At 38.0% G+C, this 14,217-nt stretch overlaps 1 protein-coding gene across 4 annotated transcripts in view; it reads left to right on the forward strand.

Annotated features, from left to right (window-relative positions):
• Positions 1–355: 355 nt before the first annotated feature.
• Positions 356–14,217, forward strand: part of LRRK2 (leucine rich repeat kinase 2) — a 129,488-nt gene continuing 115,626 nt past the window's right edge. For 3 of the 4 annotated variants that reach the window (XM_032855367.1, XM_032855369.1, XM_032855370.1), the window contains exons 1-6: positions 356–572; positions 829–914; positions 5,387–5,496; positions 8,008–8,096; positions 10,421–10,555; positions 12,884–13,018. In XM_032855367.1, coding sequence (XP_032711258.1) covers positions 419–572; positions 829–914; positions 5,387–5,496; positions 8,008–8,096; positions 10,421–10,555; positions 12,884–13,018 — 709 coding nt within the window. In that variant the 5' untranslated portion in view covers positions 356–418. The remainder of the gene's footprint in view (positions 573–828; positions 915–5,386; positions 5,497–8,007; positions 8,097–10,420; positions 10,556–12,883; positions 13,019–14,217) is intronic. The other variant, XM_032855368.1, reaches the window with a different exon arrangement.

A 14,217-nucleotide genomic window follows, 5' to 3' on the forward strand; every position in this document is an offset into this window, starting at 1 on the left:
GGCGGCGCTCTTCGGAGGTCGGGGACCGGGCCCGCACCCGCGCGGGGGCCACGGTCACGGTCACGGTCACCGGGGTTCGGCCCGGCTCAAGCCGCGACTCGCCGGCCCGCCCCGGGTCTGCCCGGCACAGCCCTACCTCGGTCGAGCCTCGCGCAGGCCCCTGAGCTCATTTTTGGGGCCTGGGTGGGGGAGGAGGAAGCCGAGGAGGAGGGCCGGGGAGAGGGAGGGCACCGCAGGGCGGGGAGCCGCCGCCTTCCTCATAAACAGGCGGGCGTGGGTGCGGATGAGGCCGGCGGGGAGCGCTGGCTGCGGGCGGTGAACTGTGCTCGTCCCCGCGAGCAGCGGCGGCGCCCCTGCCCCTTCCCCCGGCGGCCAGCCTTCGTGTGGGAGGCACGGTCGGTTTGCAGCAGAGTTCATCATGGCCAGTGGCAGCTGTCAGGGGTGCGAGGACGAGGACGAGGAAACTCTGAAGAAGTTGATAGTCAGGCTGAACAATGTCCAGGAAGGAAAACAGATAGAGACCTTGGTCCAAATTCTGGAGGATATGCTGGTGTTCACGTACGCCGACCACGGTAATCATCCGCGAGGAAACTACTCCCCGCCCCCACCCCCTGCCTCTTTTGCAAACTTTCTCCCTCGCACTTGGGAATTGCACAAACCTGGACTCCTGAGAAGCCGCAGACTCTCTACTCCTTAGGGCAGAAAGGAGCGGAGAAGTTTAGGAAGGTCTTGCGCTCACTTCTTTTGCTTCCTCCTTCCTGTTTCATACCCAAAAGGGGTGCGTGAATCATGACTTTGCTTCTTTTCCCTCACCCCCTTCTTTTCCAGCCTCCAAGTTATTTCAAGGCAAAAAAGTCCACGTGCCTGTGTTGATCGTCTTGGACTTGTATATGAGAGTCGCTAGTGTGCAGCAGGTAAAGGAGTTGTTTTCATGTCGCCCATTCCCCTTTCTCTTTGGAAATAGATGTTTTTCTGTCAGTACGATATACCCAGAAGTTCTGGGTTGCTTCTGACTTTCCGCCTCACAAACCACAGACTGATTTTAAGAAGGAAGCGTTGTCAAATCATTATCAAATGTTAATGATGTAAAAGGGCCCACTAAGTGCTCCTTAATTGTTTTGTAGAAGTAAATTTGTACAACACACCTACAAGATATGATTGGTGGTGGGCGGTAAATAATCATGGGTTGGGATTTAATTCTCTTATTAGCTAGATGAGCTCATCAGCATCAGCATTTAACCAAATTATTCTAAGAATCTTACCAATGTACAGCATGTCCTAGAGATGACACCATTGTGAATAGTTTGGGAAAGGAGAATAATTAATAGTAATAAAAATAATAATAATTAAATTAATAAAATGAAGTAACTGGCAAATTCTCATAGGTTTAAGGTTTCTTTCTTTCTTTCTTTTTTAACTTGAAAACAGATTTCTGGCCTTTAATTGTAGCATATCTTGTGTTATCTAACGAAAGTGATGTTTTACTATTCTCCTATAAGGTTATATTTGTATTTTTCAACTCTTTTCATATAAACTGAATATAAAAGCGAAACTTAGAACCTATACCATAGGAAACACAGACATTTGTCAAATACCTTAAGTACATTTTAAAAAAGAGTCCTAAGGTGATAGTTAAGAATGATTTACAGTCAAAACAAATTACTGCCTAACATATTAACTTCCTTTGTAGATTCTGAGGTTTAGAGAACTGAAATCAGTTATTTGCATGTTGGGTGCTGAAAGGAAAGAGAATTGAACTTTGAATTTTCTCAAAGTGTAGCCAGAAAGCCAGTGTTTCTTAATACTTGCTGGAGAGGCTCCACAGAAGAAAGAATTATCTGGATCTCTGAATCTGTGTCTAGCTACCTTCATCTTTATGTTCATCTCTGTATCCAGCTATGTCTAGTCTGGTGAACCATATACCTAGTTTCTTTTATATGAGAACATTTGTATCTGGGGTCAATGGTTATTTTAATTTTTCTTACACTGAAATATTTCCCATCTGACTATTGATTTTCAGGGAGTTAGCAAACAAAATCATGAAAAGATGAGAGGCATGATAAAGGCACTGTTCCTTTTAGCATCCAGAGTCTGAATTTTGCCCATGAAGTATGAGTCACATTTTAGAGCTGGCCTATTGTGTTTGCTGCTCTCCTCCTACATCATCCCTTCTTCCTTGCTTCTGCTTTGGTGTTCAGAAGTGCCTTGTCTGGCAGCCTCTGTTCCTTGGATTCCTTGCTTGGTATGGAGAGTTCCCCTGTTGGGTGCCACTCAGTATCCCCAGGACCCTTGGAAGGCTTGGGTGTGTAGAGTCCAGAGGAGGTTGTGCTGAACTTGAGAACCCAGGGGAGGCTGGAACAGACCCACCACTTCATTCTTTGTTTTTAGAAGCTGTCCAAGCCTAGACATGTTTGTCTGGGAGTAGTTATGAATGTCACTTAATATCTTGGCCAGCATGTACCAGAGACAAAGTATGCAAAAAAAAAAAAAAAAAGGAATTGTCTTTTGATTTGATTATTTAATAGAACAGAATTATTCGTTTTAGCATCATACATGTATTCGTCTGCAAAAGGTGTTGTGTGTATTACATCATTGGATTCTCACTGGAACCTCACTGCTCTCTCAGAAATCTCTCCGGACACTTTTAACCTCAGAGTCGAGTAGCTCATTTAGGACCATAGAGCTCATGACAGAGCCAGGACTCAAGTTTTCACATACCTTCAAAATCTCTTTCCATCACACATTCTGAATCCACAAGCTATTTGTGCAAGAAAGCAGCACAGTGGTTTGTTACAAATCCTGTGGCCATGCTAGCTACAACTATGTTATCAATTTTAATTATCATTGGTCTTATCGAAGGGATGTAGAAAGGGGTTCTCTTGACTGATATTTTAATACTCCCTTTTAAAGAAAGTACGTTTTTTTCTTCAGATTTCTTCATATTTGTGGTATAACTACTATACATGTCCTTTAATGCTTTATATTTTGAGTTAGTTGGAAGTGCTGAATTAAAACTTCCAAATGATGAATTTAAGAGGGTAAGGTAAATTCAAAAGTAAATATTAAGGTTTCTTTCCAGAGTTCATTTCACATCCTATTCCAGACTCCCAGTTTGTATTTTTCAGGGTCTTTTTGCATTTTATTAATGCTCTGTAATAAATGACGTCTTTTGAGAACTGGTAGTTAGACTAGCTGTCTTGGAGTTTCCTTTTTCTGCCAGTCAGCCCATCATTTCTCGCTGCTTCTCATTTTACATGACTTGCCTCTATCCATAAGTTTCAACCTTTGAAGTAAGAGAACGAAATAACTGAAAGTGACTGAATTTTTCTTTAACTCCTGGCCTCTTTGCCATTGTGCATTAATTAGATGCTTGAATCTCCAGAATAATTATAATAACGTGAAACTACCAATTTAATTGTATTATAACTGGGCGGGAGAGGAACCTTCTCCCTGAAAGATAAGCTTTTAATTGAGTAGATTAATGGATCAGTTGTTCCCTCTGCTCTGCTGCCAGTGATTCTTTAATCATAGAGGCTCAGTTGTCTCAACCCTTTTGCAAAGCAATTACCGGTGCTGCTGCTTCACCAACCAAAACACAACAGGTTTTCTCCTCCAGTCAGTCATGCAGGTACAGAAATGCGTAGAGCATCCTCTGTGACTTGTGATTTATTTCCCACCGGAATCTGTTCCAAATATTATTTTCTTAAATACTTGGGGGGGAAAAGTCTCGATGTATTTTATGAAAGCACGAAAATAGCCGGTTTCTATGACAGCTGGATTGTCAGTGTCTGTTCGGCTTACGTGGAGGAGGATGTCCTACTTAAATATAGGTAAAAATAGCTGTCAGAAATTGCTGCCTTTTCAGGCACTTTGAAATTATGTAAAAGGATGTAATGACAGAGTAAAGCAATTCAGGCTTAATCCAGAAAAGATTCAGAAATCGTACTGTAAAGAGATCTTGTGTAATCATTTTCATCTTGTAAAGAAGCCATTGTTTGTTCTTGGAAACAACAAACCTGTGTCATTGTTCCTTACTGGATGCACAGAAATGCTCACCTCGTCATTTGGCTTTGTATCACTGGGCTCCACTTCGGCGTCAGGTCTTGTCTAGCAAAAGCCTTGCCCTGCAGTGCTGTCCTCACCACCGGGCACCTCGCTCTCCTCACAGCTTAGTTCCAGAGGTTTCCAATTCGTATTTTGAATGACCACGTTTCTAATTCCTTTGAAATCTGGCTCAAGTCCTACGTTTTCTGTATTGTATCCTTCTCTGGGTAATTCTGATGGTGAATGCCGCTGTCAGACTTCATATATTGGTGTTTATCACACATCCTGCTTAGACACATTTTCATTCATCTCTAGATGCTACATATTTATACATTTTTTTATTTTCTTTGGGTTTTCTTTTATTCCTGATTATATCAAATCTAGTTCTGTAATACAATAGAAAGAATGGAAGATTCCTTAAATTTAGAGAGGAATATAAACAGGAAGAGTGAGTTGAATTTAATCTCTTGTTTGAAATTCAAATACCATATTTTAAAAAAGTTGTATTTTTAAAAATCACATTTTTTTTTTCCCAGAAGAGCAACTTGTTCAAGATGGCATCATGTATAAACAGACTGAAAAAAGTTGTAATACAAGGCATCTGTGAGATCATATTTCATTTGGAAGTGGGAAAAAGTCTAGGGATATTTTTGATGTCCACATCTTATCAACTCCTATTTGGATGTTCTAAAGAAACCTAGTGGGATCCATTGAGAAATCCTACCCCCTCCCTTTCTTATAGTGTCTTTCTCTTTTTCCTGTACCAGACGTCACAATGGTCAGACCGTTCCTTTACTCTCCCAGTCATTCTAGCTACCCTACCTGTGGAGCGGTCTTTACTTTGCAATCAAAATTTCCAACTGCCGCTAACCCTCCATTCCTTTTCTTTTCTTTTTTTTTTTAATTAAAAAAGTTTTTTTTAGCCTCTGTTCCTAACCACTTCATTTCCTCCCCTACAATTAAAATCTCAAGTATTTAGAAGAGATTCGGTCAGGTAGATGTGATTTAAAAATCTTGTACTTCATAATCTTGGTGTGTCCTCAAACTATTTTTTGTGTTTCATTTTATTTAATTTTTTTAAATTTAGATAATAGGCACATCTGTTAAATTCATCATTCGGGGATGCTCTAATATTTTTTGTATGCCCTTTTGGTATGGTTTTTGGAGAAAGATGTATTTTAGACATATGACTTGCTTTCCTCAGTAGGCATTTTAGGATGTCATTTTGTTTTAAAATAGTTATTTAAAAATAGGTAGTCACCTGTTCCAGTAAGAATGAAGAGACTGAATATGTTCTTTTAGCATGTTTAAAAATGTGAATATATGCCTTTCTTGCTTTCAGGTGGGTTGGTCACTTCTTTGCAAATTGATAGAAATCTGTCCAAATACAATGCAAAGCTTAATGGGACCTCAGGATATTGGACGTGATTGGGAAGTACTTGGGGTTCACCAGTAAGTATGATAGATATGTAAAAACAAACTTCATTAAGTGTTTATCCATACATATGACAACCCCGCCTTTGATATATCGTGTATTTGTAATCCAAGCAAATCTGCTAAAATCCTCTAAAATACAGATATTTTTTCTCAAGTCAGTGACTTACATTTATAGAGAGTTTTCTTTCAGTTCAGTAGTATATTATCTATTTGCATTAGAAAACTGACATTTGAGGTAGAATCTCAGGTGCTATTGTTATTTTAATAATATAATAATGCAGTCATACAGTTGGTTAGGTTGTAGATTTTTGATGACTACTTATGAATTCAAACCAACAAAAGTTTTTTTACTTTTTAATAGTATAACTGATACAAACTACTAGTTCTTAAAAATATATGGATACTAATATTTAGTTCTGTAAGTCATAATTTAGAAGTTTATGCTTTATCGTTTTTAAACGTACATAAGGAATAACAACAGAGGACACTGGGAGAAGGAGAGAAGTGAGTTGGGGGAAATCGGAGGGGGAGACAAACCATGAGAGACTGGACTCTGAGAAACAAATTCAGGGTTTTGGAGGGGAGGGTGGGGGATTGGGTGAGCCTGGTGGTGGGTATTAAGGAGGGCACGTATTGCATGGAGCACTGAGTGTGGTGCATAAACAATGAATCTTGGAACACTGAAAAAAAGTACATTTATATAGATACACATATATATTTATGAGCTTAAACCACAACTTTCAAAATGAAGAAAAAAGAGGAAATTACCTTTCAGCACATCTGCAGTCAAATCTTGATAGCTGTTTTCCCAGCTATGTTACTGTAATTTGCAACATAATGACTTTATAGATGAGACCACTTCTTTAGCCATAATTAGTTAAGAAAAAAGTTTTCTGCAGAAAAATGTGTTTCCAGGAAAATCATTTTTTTATAACTTTTTCCCTTAACATTTAAAATTTACCTTTTCTTATTAATTTTAGGTGTTATTTATACCTACTGTGACTTTTCTTTACCACAGAGAAGTGAATACTTATTGCTTCCAATGACATATAGCTTGTAGGAAAACATACTTTGCACAAAATTAAATTTTACGTCTTTGTATTGTTTATTAGTGTCACCATAATTGCAATTTAAACAAATTTAAATTGTTTGTTCATAGGTGAGCATATCTGTGCTTGTTTTTCCATCTTTGATGCTTAATATGTTGCTGTTCTTCAGTTTCCATGACTTAAAGAGTGTTTTGAAAAGAGCATATTTACAGTTAATATATGTTGTCGTCTCCAAACAATTTCTGAAACTCTATGAGTCACTTCTAAATGCTGCATTAAATGCAGCATTTAAGGAGGAATGATGTGAAATATAACTATAAATAGGAATCGAAATGTTGTGTGTCCCTTGGTTTGGCTGAGGATTTCCAAAGTCCCCAAAGGTTAGCAATCTATAAACTTAGGGAGTTTTAAAAAAACTTATCTAGTCATATCCTAGTAGAAACCCACTGTTCAAATTAAATTATGTAAACGTTTCTGTAGGAAGTCTCATTCACGCATTCATTCATTCATTTACCCTGTTCATCAAATATTTATTATACTCCTACTTTAGGCCTGAAGTGGTGTGAGCAAGATAGACACACACTGCTTTCTATCGTGGAGTATATTAGATCATTCCCAGCAAACATTATTGAAAAACATAATCTCCCTGTATTCAAGGGCTTTTTCCCACCAAAGGTTTACAGTGCTAAAGAAGAAATACTCATGTGGAGATGAAGTCAGGAATAGTGGGGATGATGCAGGGACAGGTACGGCAATGTGGATTGGAAGAGAATTGACAGACCAGAGGGACAGGGCCTCTCAGTTCCTCACCTTGCCAACTGGAGACCATGTTTCTAGGGAATCTGTGGATGTCTCCAGATTCTGTCTTCTTCAAGTGATGTAAAGCTAACCATCACTAGGTAGAAATAGACTAAAGATGGTATATTTTAGATTCGGTTAACTCAGAGAGTTAAATGAATTTGAACTGAGTATTGTGATGTACTAGCTTCACTATGATAAAATATTGTCAATTTCTCTTTCAAAAAGAGTAAAAATCAATAATTTAAATATTCATATGGGTTTTTAATTTATATGTGCAAACTAACATTTTTATTGCATCTCTCTATATTTTAATATATCAACATGCACAACATAATTCACGAGTTTATATCAGATATAAAAATGGGCTTGATCTCTTGATGTATATAATTCCTCATGATAGTTTAGATATGGAGTTGGGTGAAAGTAATTAATAATTGAATTTGAATATTCAGAGGAAAAAGTTTTAACTTTTTAACCGAGACATAATATTTCCCTCTTAATTGTTGTAAGTTTGGCTCAGTTTTAATGGAAGAAAAATGCACAAAAGCTTCAGTTTAGAGAATGAAATACATTGAGTTGAATAAAAATATAGGCGAGTGAAGCACAATACCTAAAAAAAAGCAAACATTTAGGTATGATAATTCCCTCTTACCTTGATTTCTGTTTTTAATTACAGACTGATTCTTAAAATGCTAACGGTTCATAATGCCAATATAAACCTATTAACCGTTGGGCTGAAGGCCTTAGATCTCCTTCTAACTTCAGGTAATACATGCATGTGCATATTTTTAATATTGACTCAAATTTAAAAAGTATTTTAAACCATTGATCAAATGTGTTTTAATGTCTTTTTAAAATATAAGAATATAATATGACCTAAATATCAGTGATTTCCAAAATTCTTTGTTTCTGTTTTTCCTCTTTTTTTTTTTTTTTTAAGATTTTATTTATCCATTTGAGGGAGGGACAGGGGGCAAGGGAGAGAGAGAGAGAGAAAGAGCGCGAGATCCTGAGCATGAGTGAGTAGGGGGAAGAGCAGAAGAAGAGGAGGGAGGACCAAAGGGAGGGGAACAAGCAGACTTCATGCAGAGTACAGAGCCTGTTGCAGGGCTTGATCTCATGACCCTGAGATGGTGACCTGAATTGAAAGCAAGAGTCAGATGCTTAACCAGCTGAGTCACCCAGGGGTCCCTCTCCTTATCTCTTTTCCTTATTCTTTTTCCCTCAAAAATGACACCCAATATCTTGGCCTTAAGCATCACCTTTATATATTATTACCAAACCTGATTTCTCTTCCCAGCTTTGCTCCCAAAATCTGGTCCCACGGGTCATAGTCCCATTTGCTTGTTGGCTGTATAGGTCCTTGTCATTATTATATCTTTCTCCATTATATCTCTTGATATGTTTTCTGTATGTTCTGGGGTATGACATAATAGTTACTATTTTAAAAATACATAGCATTGTTTCTTGAATACTTGCTTCACTTGTAAAATACTTCACATGCTTTTAGAAATGTAATCTGCAAAACATCTCTTGAGATGGGTATTTGATCACAGTTTTCTAGTGAGGGACATGGAAGCACGAAGAGGTTGCCTCAGCCTGTAAGTAGTAGAACCAGGGTCTGAGTCCACATATCAGGTTTTTTCCTTGAGGACACTTTTGCTTGGAGGATTATTGACCTGAAAACAAAGAATCTTGGTATGGTGCAATAGTTATGATCATTGCTGGGATGGACACTTGCTATTATGTAAGTTCTGAGAAGAAAGGCTGCTCACAGGAGCTAATCACAATGATAAGGAGTGGTTTTCCAGGAAACTGAAAGTTTATGAATTGGAAAAATCTCCCAACACTATAATATATTGAAATCAGCAATGTGCAAACAATTAGGAAATCTGATTGGAGGAAATTAGGAAATTAGGAAATGTGTCTTGAAGAGACTGGTTAATTTAATATCTTTCAGCCAACATTGAGAATTTTGCACTGTTAGGGAGGTTTTTAATGTGTTTGAAGTTCATCTCAGATACTCATTAAACGTTAACTTGTAGGTTGTTTTCATTGTTTGGCTTGTTAGTTAATGGATTTAATAGCTATTGGGCATTTACTGTTGTGCTGGCCTCTGGAGAACTCTAAGGCAGATGAGGCAAAATTCCTATAACATAGAAGGGCACAGTCCAATATAACTTTTTGCAATGAAGAAAATGTTGCACTTTTCAGTATCATGGCAAGTAGCCATATATGGCTATTGAACATTTGAAATGAGGGAAACTAAATTTTAATTTTATTTAATTTTAATTAATTTAAATTTAAGTTTAAAAGGCCACCTGTGCTTAGTGGCTCCTGAATTGGACAGGACAGGGAAAGAAATAAAAAGTAGTGTGAGAGGGGTGCATGGATATCTCAGATGGTTAAGTGCTGGACTCTTGATTTCCACTCAGGTCACAGACTCATGGGTTGTGGGAATCAGCCCTGCCTCAGACTCCATTCTCAGTGGGGAGTTTGCTTGAAGATTCTCAGCCTCCCTCCCTCCCCCCACTATTGCATGAGTGCTCTTTCTTCCATATAAAAAATCTTCAAAAAAAATAATAGTGTGAGAAATAATTTCAATTTTTTAATTTTTTAAATACTTTACTTATTTATTTGAGAGAGAGAGAGTGTGAGTGGTGGGAGACAGAGAATCCAAAGCAGAATCTGAGCTGAGTGCAGAGCCGGGGGCGGGGCTTAATCCTATGACTCAAGATCATGACCTGAGCCAAAACCAAGAGTTGGCTGGTTGACAGGGAACAGAAGAAGGCTAGCTATGGGGTGCCCATGGAAAATCCAGGTAGTGTTGTCTAAGAAGCAGATAGTAATATGTTTCAGGAGTTTAGAGCTAAGGGCCTTGGCTACAGGTGTTGATTAGGAATGTAGACTTACAGTAAAGTGTACTGGGAATTAATTTCACTTAGAAAGATCACAGAGGTTGATAGGTCTATCTGGGGTATTTAAGTGGTTTATCAAAAAGAAGAGTCCATAAACCATTCATGTAAAAATCAACACACTAAATTTTAAAACAGCTGTTTATCTGGGGCATATTGTTCTTTTCAAAATAGGCAAAATCACTTTGCTGATATTGGATGAAGAAAGTGATATTTTCTTGTTAATTTTTGATGCCATGCGCACATTTTCAGCCAGTGATGAAGTCCAGAAACTTGGATGCAAAGCTTTACATGTGCTGTTTGAAAGAGGTATTTAAAAATGTCATATTCTAGATTTTCATATTTATATAAGAAGCAAGGGAAAAGTGGAATATAATTATGATAATAAGGTATCTAAAATTTTATTATTTATGAAGAAATGGGGGCTGTCAGTCAAGGATAAATAATGGGGTTAATTCAGAAATATTGCTTGTTTTGTGGAATGAATTTCATTCATGGGTTACAAATTATGCAATTGTAGTAGATTTTCTTACATGGCTTAACAAGACTTAAGGTTCACTTTGCAAACCGGATGTGTAGGTGTTAAGAAAAAAAAATAAAACTGTGACGTCAAAGCATAGATTAAATTTGGATTTATGATGTTGAGTCATCTCCAGGGATTTTAGAAATTGCTAAAGGCTCTGTATAAAGAAACAGGAGGTTTGCAGAGTGTCCCTTAGGAAAAAGACAAATATGTATTTTATCTCATGGGACTAAGATGGATAACAGAGATTATCATGTAATTTTGGAGTTGGTTGGAACTGTTAGTCCTTCCACTGGCTTGATGAGGGAATGGCTCCGAGAAGTGACACAAGCAACCTGCCCTGTGGGCACAGAGCTAGTCACCACCACTGCAGTCAATTTAGCACCATATTCTGAGAGCTCTTTCTGCATCATTATGAGAACCAGTAGTGCTGGAGGTTTAGGATAAGAATAACTGATGTGGGCTCTATGTCTATGTCAGTTTGCCACCTGAGTTTCTGGCAGCTCCAGGAACGGAACAGATCATGCCCCATTTCAAAAATACTTTAAACAGCTTACAGCTACTTACAATACACTAGAGAAAGAAGTGGACGAGGAAATGCGTGAAGGGAAAGTAATGTAAAAATAATGTAAAATAATTTACTAGTGACTTCAGGTCCTGTATACTTGTCAAGGCATGGACCAGAAATCTGTTTCTCTGCTTCCTATCAGGCAAAGAAGAGTTAAACGTCACCTGTTACAAAGTTACTTGAGGTAAAAATAAACCCATTTATCAGGAGGAGTGATCAGGGTCGTGGGAGACCTGGGAAAATAACTCTTTCGGGCTTTCCTGGAGGAGATGAGAGAGTACATATGTTTTATAAGGAGTACAAAGTGTATTCAATGAAAGAGACTCTATCAAGTGTCAGAACAGCATGGGCCTGGATCCCAGCTCTCTGATGATCAGGCTTGGCAGAGAAGAGGGTTTCCTGTGAGTGGAGACTCAAGGAACAGCACGTCTTTCGGGATATCTTCTATAAATGTTTTGTCTTGCAACTAAGCTTTTGATAAGAACTTGGTAGAATTGAGTTTGAGGTTCCATTGTCTCACAGGTCTGTCACCTTCTGTGTTGCAGTTTAAGGGCACATTCTTATTCATGGAAGAAGGGCTCTCTGACCAGATGGGACCCATCCAGGACATATGGAGAAGGACCAGGGAATGTTAAAATGGAGCTCTGATTCAATAGAAATATTATCAGTACTGACAGCATTTTGATTATACATAGAGAAAAAAAATTTCCGAGTTTTCTAGGACTATCAAGTTCCCTGGGACTTACTGGCACCTGTAGAGTGAATTTTCAAAATTTGAAAGTATACTGTGGAAACTGCTCAATAAAACGAGAAAGTTCCATGATACTCCTCACTTATTAGAAGAACCTAACCAATTTCACGTCATTTTATATCACATCATTGATATCAAGTTGAAAAACAAAAAAAGTAATGCTAATCATAATGTTTTCCAGCATTTTTGTCTGAGCCATTCTCAGGCTAGAAAGACCAGATTTGTATACATGTTTTTGAGCTACCCACCCAATAAAATGACTCCAAATGGAATTCATTGGCTTGATTACAAAGACTTTAATTATGAAAATTTATAGTAATTTCTGATGAAATCAAGGCCATTGAGACAGAGTACTTCAGAGTCTAATTACTTGTCCTTTGCTGAAGTTCACCACTTTTGAACTGAGCTGCCTTTCAACAGTGTACCATTAACCACTCCTTTTTAAGTATTGTGATCTATTCACTTGCAGAAGGGCATCTTTATTAGTCATTGGTCAGTTTCCCAAAGGAAATTATAAATAATTTTGTTTTTCTGAGAATTGTTTGGTCATTAACACTTTTACATTTTTTAAAACACTAAACTAATATAGATTAAAAAGAAATTCTTTTAATCTCAGTAGCTTTTTTTCCCCCATTATAAAATCCTTAGGAAGAGTTTTGCTGAAATATGCATCTTTAACTCTGTCTGTTGTATTTACTGTGTCTCATACAATTAACATGAATATTATGTTTTTAAGTAATTAAATTTTTATATCATCTTTAAGCCTTTTCAGTGTTTTGTCTTTTATCCTTCTAGTTTCAGAGGAGCAGCTGACCGAATTTGTTGAGAATAAAGATTATATGATCTTGCTCAATGCATTAAAAAATTTTAAAGATGAAGAGGAAATTGTGCTTCATGTCCTGCACTGTTTACATTCCCTAGCAATTCCTTGTAAGTACCCCATGTGTGTGATTTCTTTTTTGTATGTGAAAAATTACAATATATCTCCTTTCTGAGTACATTTTAAAAACATTTTTTATTATGTAGAAACTTGCAGATGGGAATCCCATTTATTTATTTAATTATTTTTAATTTATTGATACTGTACTACAGCTGGCTCAGGAGTTGGTGCTGGGAAACAGTAGTGGAAAATATAGACATGTTTCTTGCCTTCTCAGAGCCCATGGTACTATACCAGATATAGACAATATAGGTGACTACAATGTATTATAAGGCAAGTATTGGCAGAAGTACCTGGGGTTATGAGAAAAACAAGAAGGGAGGCAATGTCTCTTAGAAGAGACTTCAATGATGAGAGCTTCGTGTGTAGGGATGTCTGGGGTGAAGTGCTTGCAGAATGTCCCAGGCAGTGAGCATTGTTATGTGTCAAGATCCTGGAGCAAGAGAGAGTATAGTGCCTTCAAGAAGATAAAAATAGCTAGTATCCAAAATCTATAAAGAATTTATCAAACTCAATATCCAAAGAATAATCCAGTCAAGAAATGAACAGAAGTCACGAACAGACATTTTTCCAAAGAAGACCTACAAATGGCCAACAGACCCATGAAAAAATGTTCCACATTCCTTGGCATCAGTGACATTCATATAAAAACCACAATGAGATACCACCTTACCCTTGTCAGGTGACTAAAATTAACAAGACAGGGAACAATGGATGTTGGCAAGGATGCAGAGAAAGGGGAACCCTCTTATACTGTTAGTGGGAATGCAAACTGGTGCAGCCATTCTGGAAGACAGTATGGAGGTTCCTCAAAAAGTTGGAAATAAAGCTACCCTACATGCCAGTAATCGCACTGCTGGGTATTTACCCCAAAGATAAAAATGTGGTGGTCTGAAGGGGCATGTGCACCCCAATGTTTGTAACAGCAATATCCACAATAGCCCAACAATGGACAAAGATGTCCATTGACAGATGAATGGATAAAGAAAATGTGGTATATTGGGCGCCTGGGTGGGTCAGTGGTTGAGCATCTGCCTTCGACTCAGGTGATGGTCCTGGGGTCCTGGGATCGAGTCCCACATGGGGCTCCCTGCTCGACAGGAAGTCTGCTTATCCCTCTCTCACAGCCCCTGTTTATATTCCCTCTCTCACTATCTCTCTTTCTGTGTCAGATGAATGAATAAAATCT

This window comes from Lontra canadensis, unplaced genomic scaffold, assembly GCF_010015895.1.
Source record: "Lontra canadensis isolate GAN:19392208 unplaced genomic scaffold, GSC_riverotter_1.0 scaffold9, whole genome shotgun sequence".
In the NCBI taxonomy this organism is placed as follows: Eukaryota; Metazoa; Chordata; class Mammalia; order Carnivora; family Mustelidae; genus Lontra; species Lontra canadensis.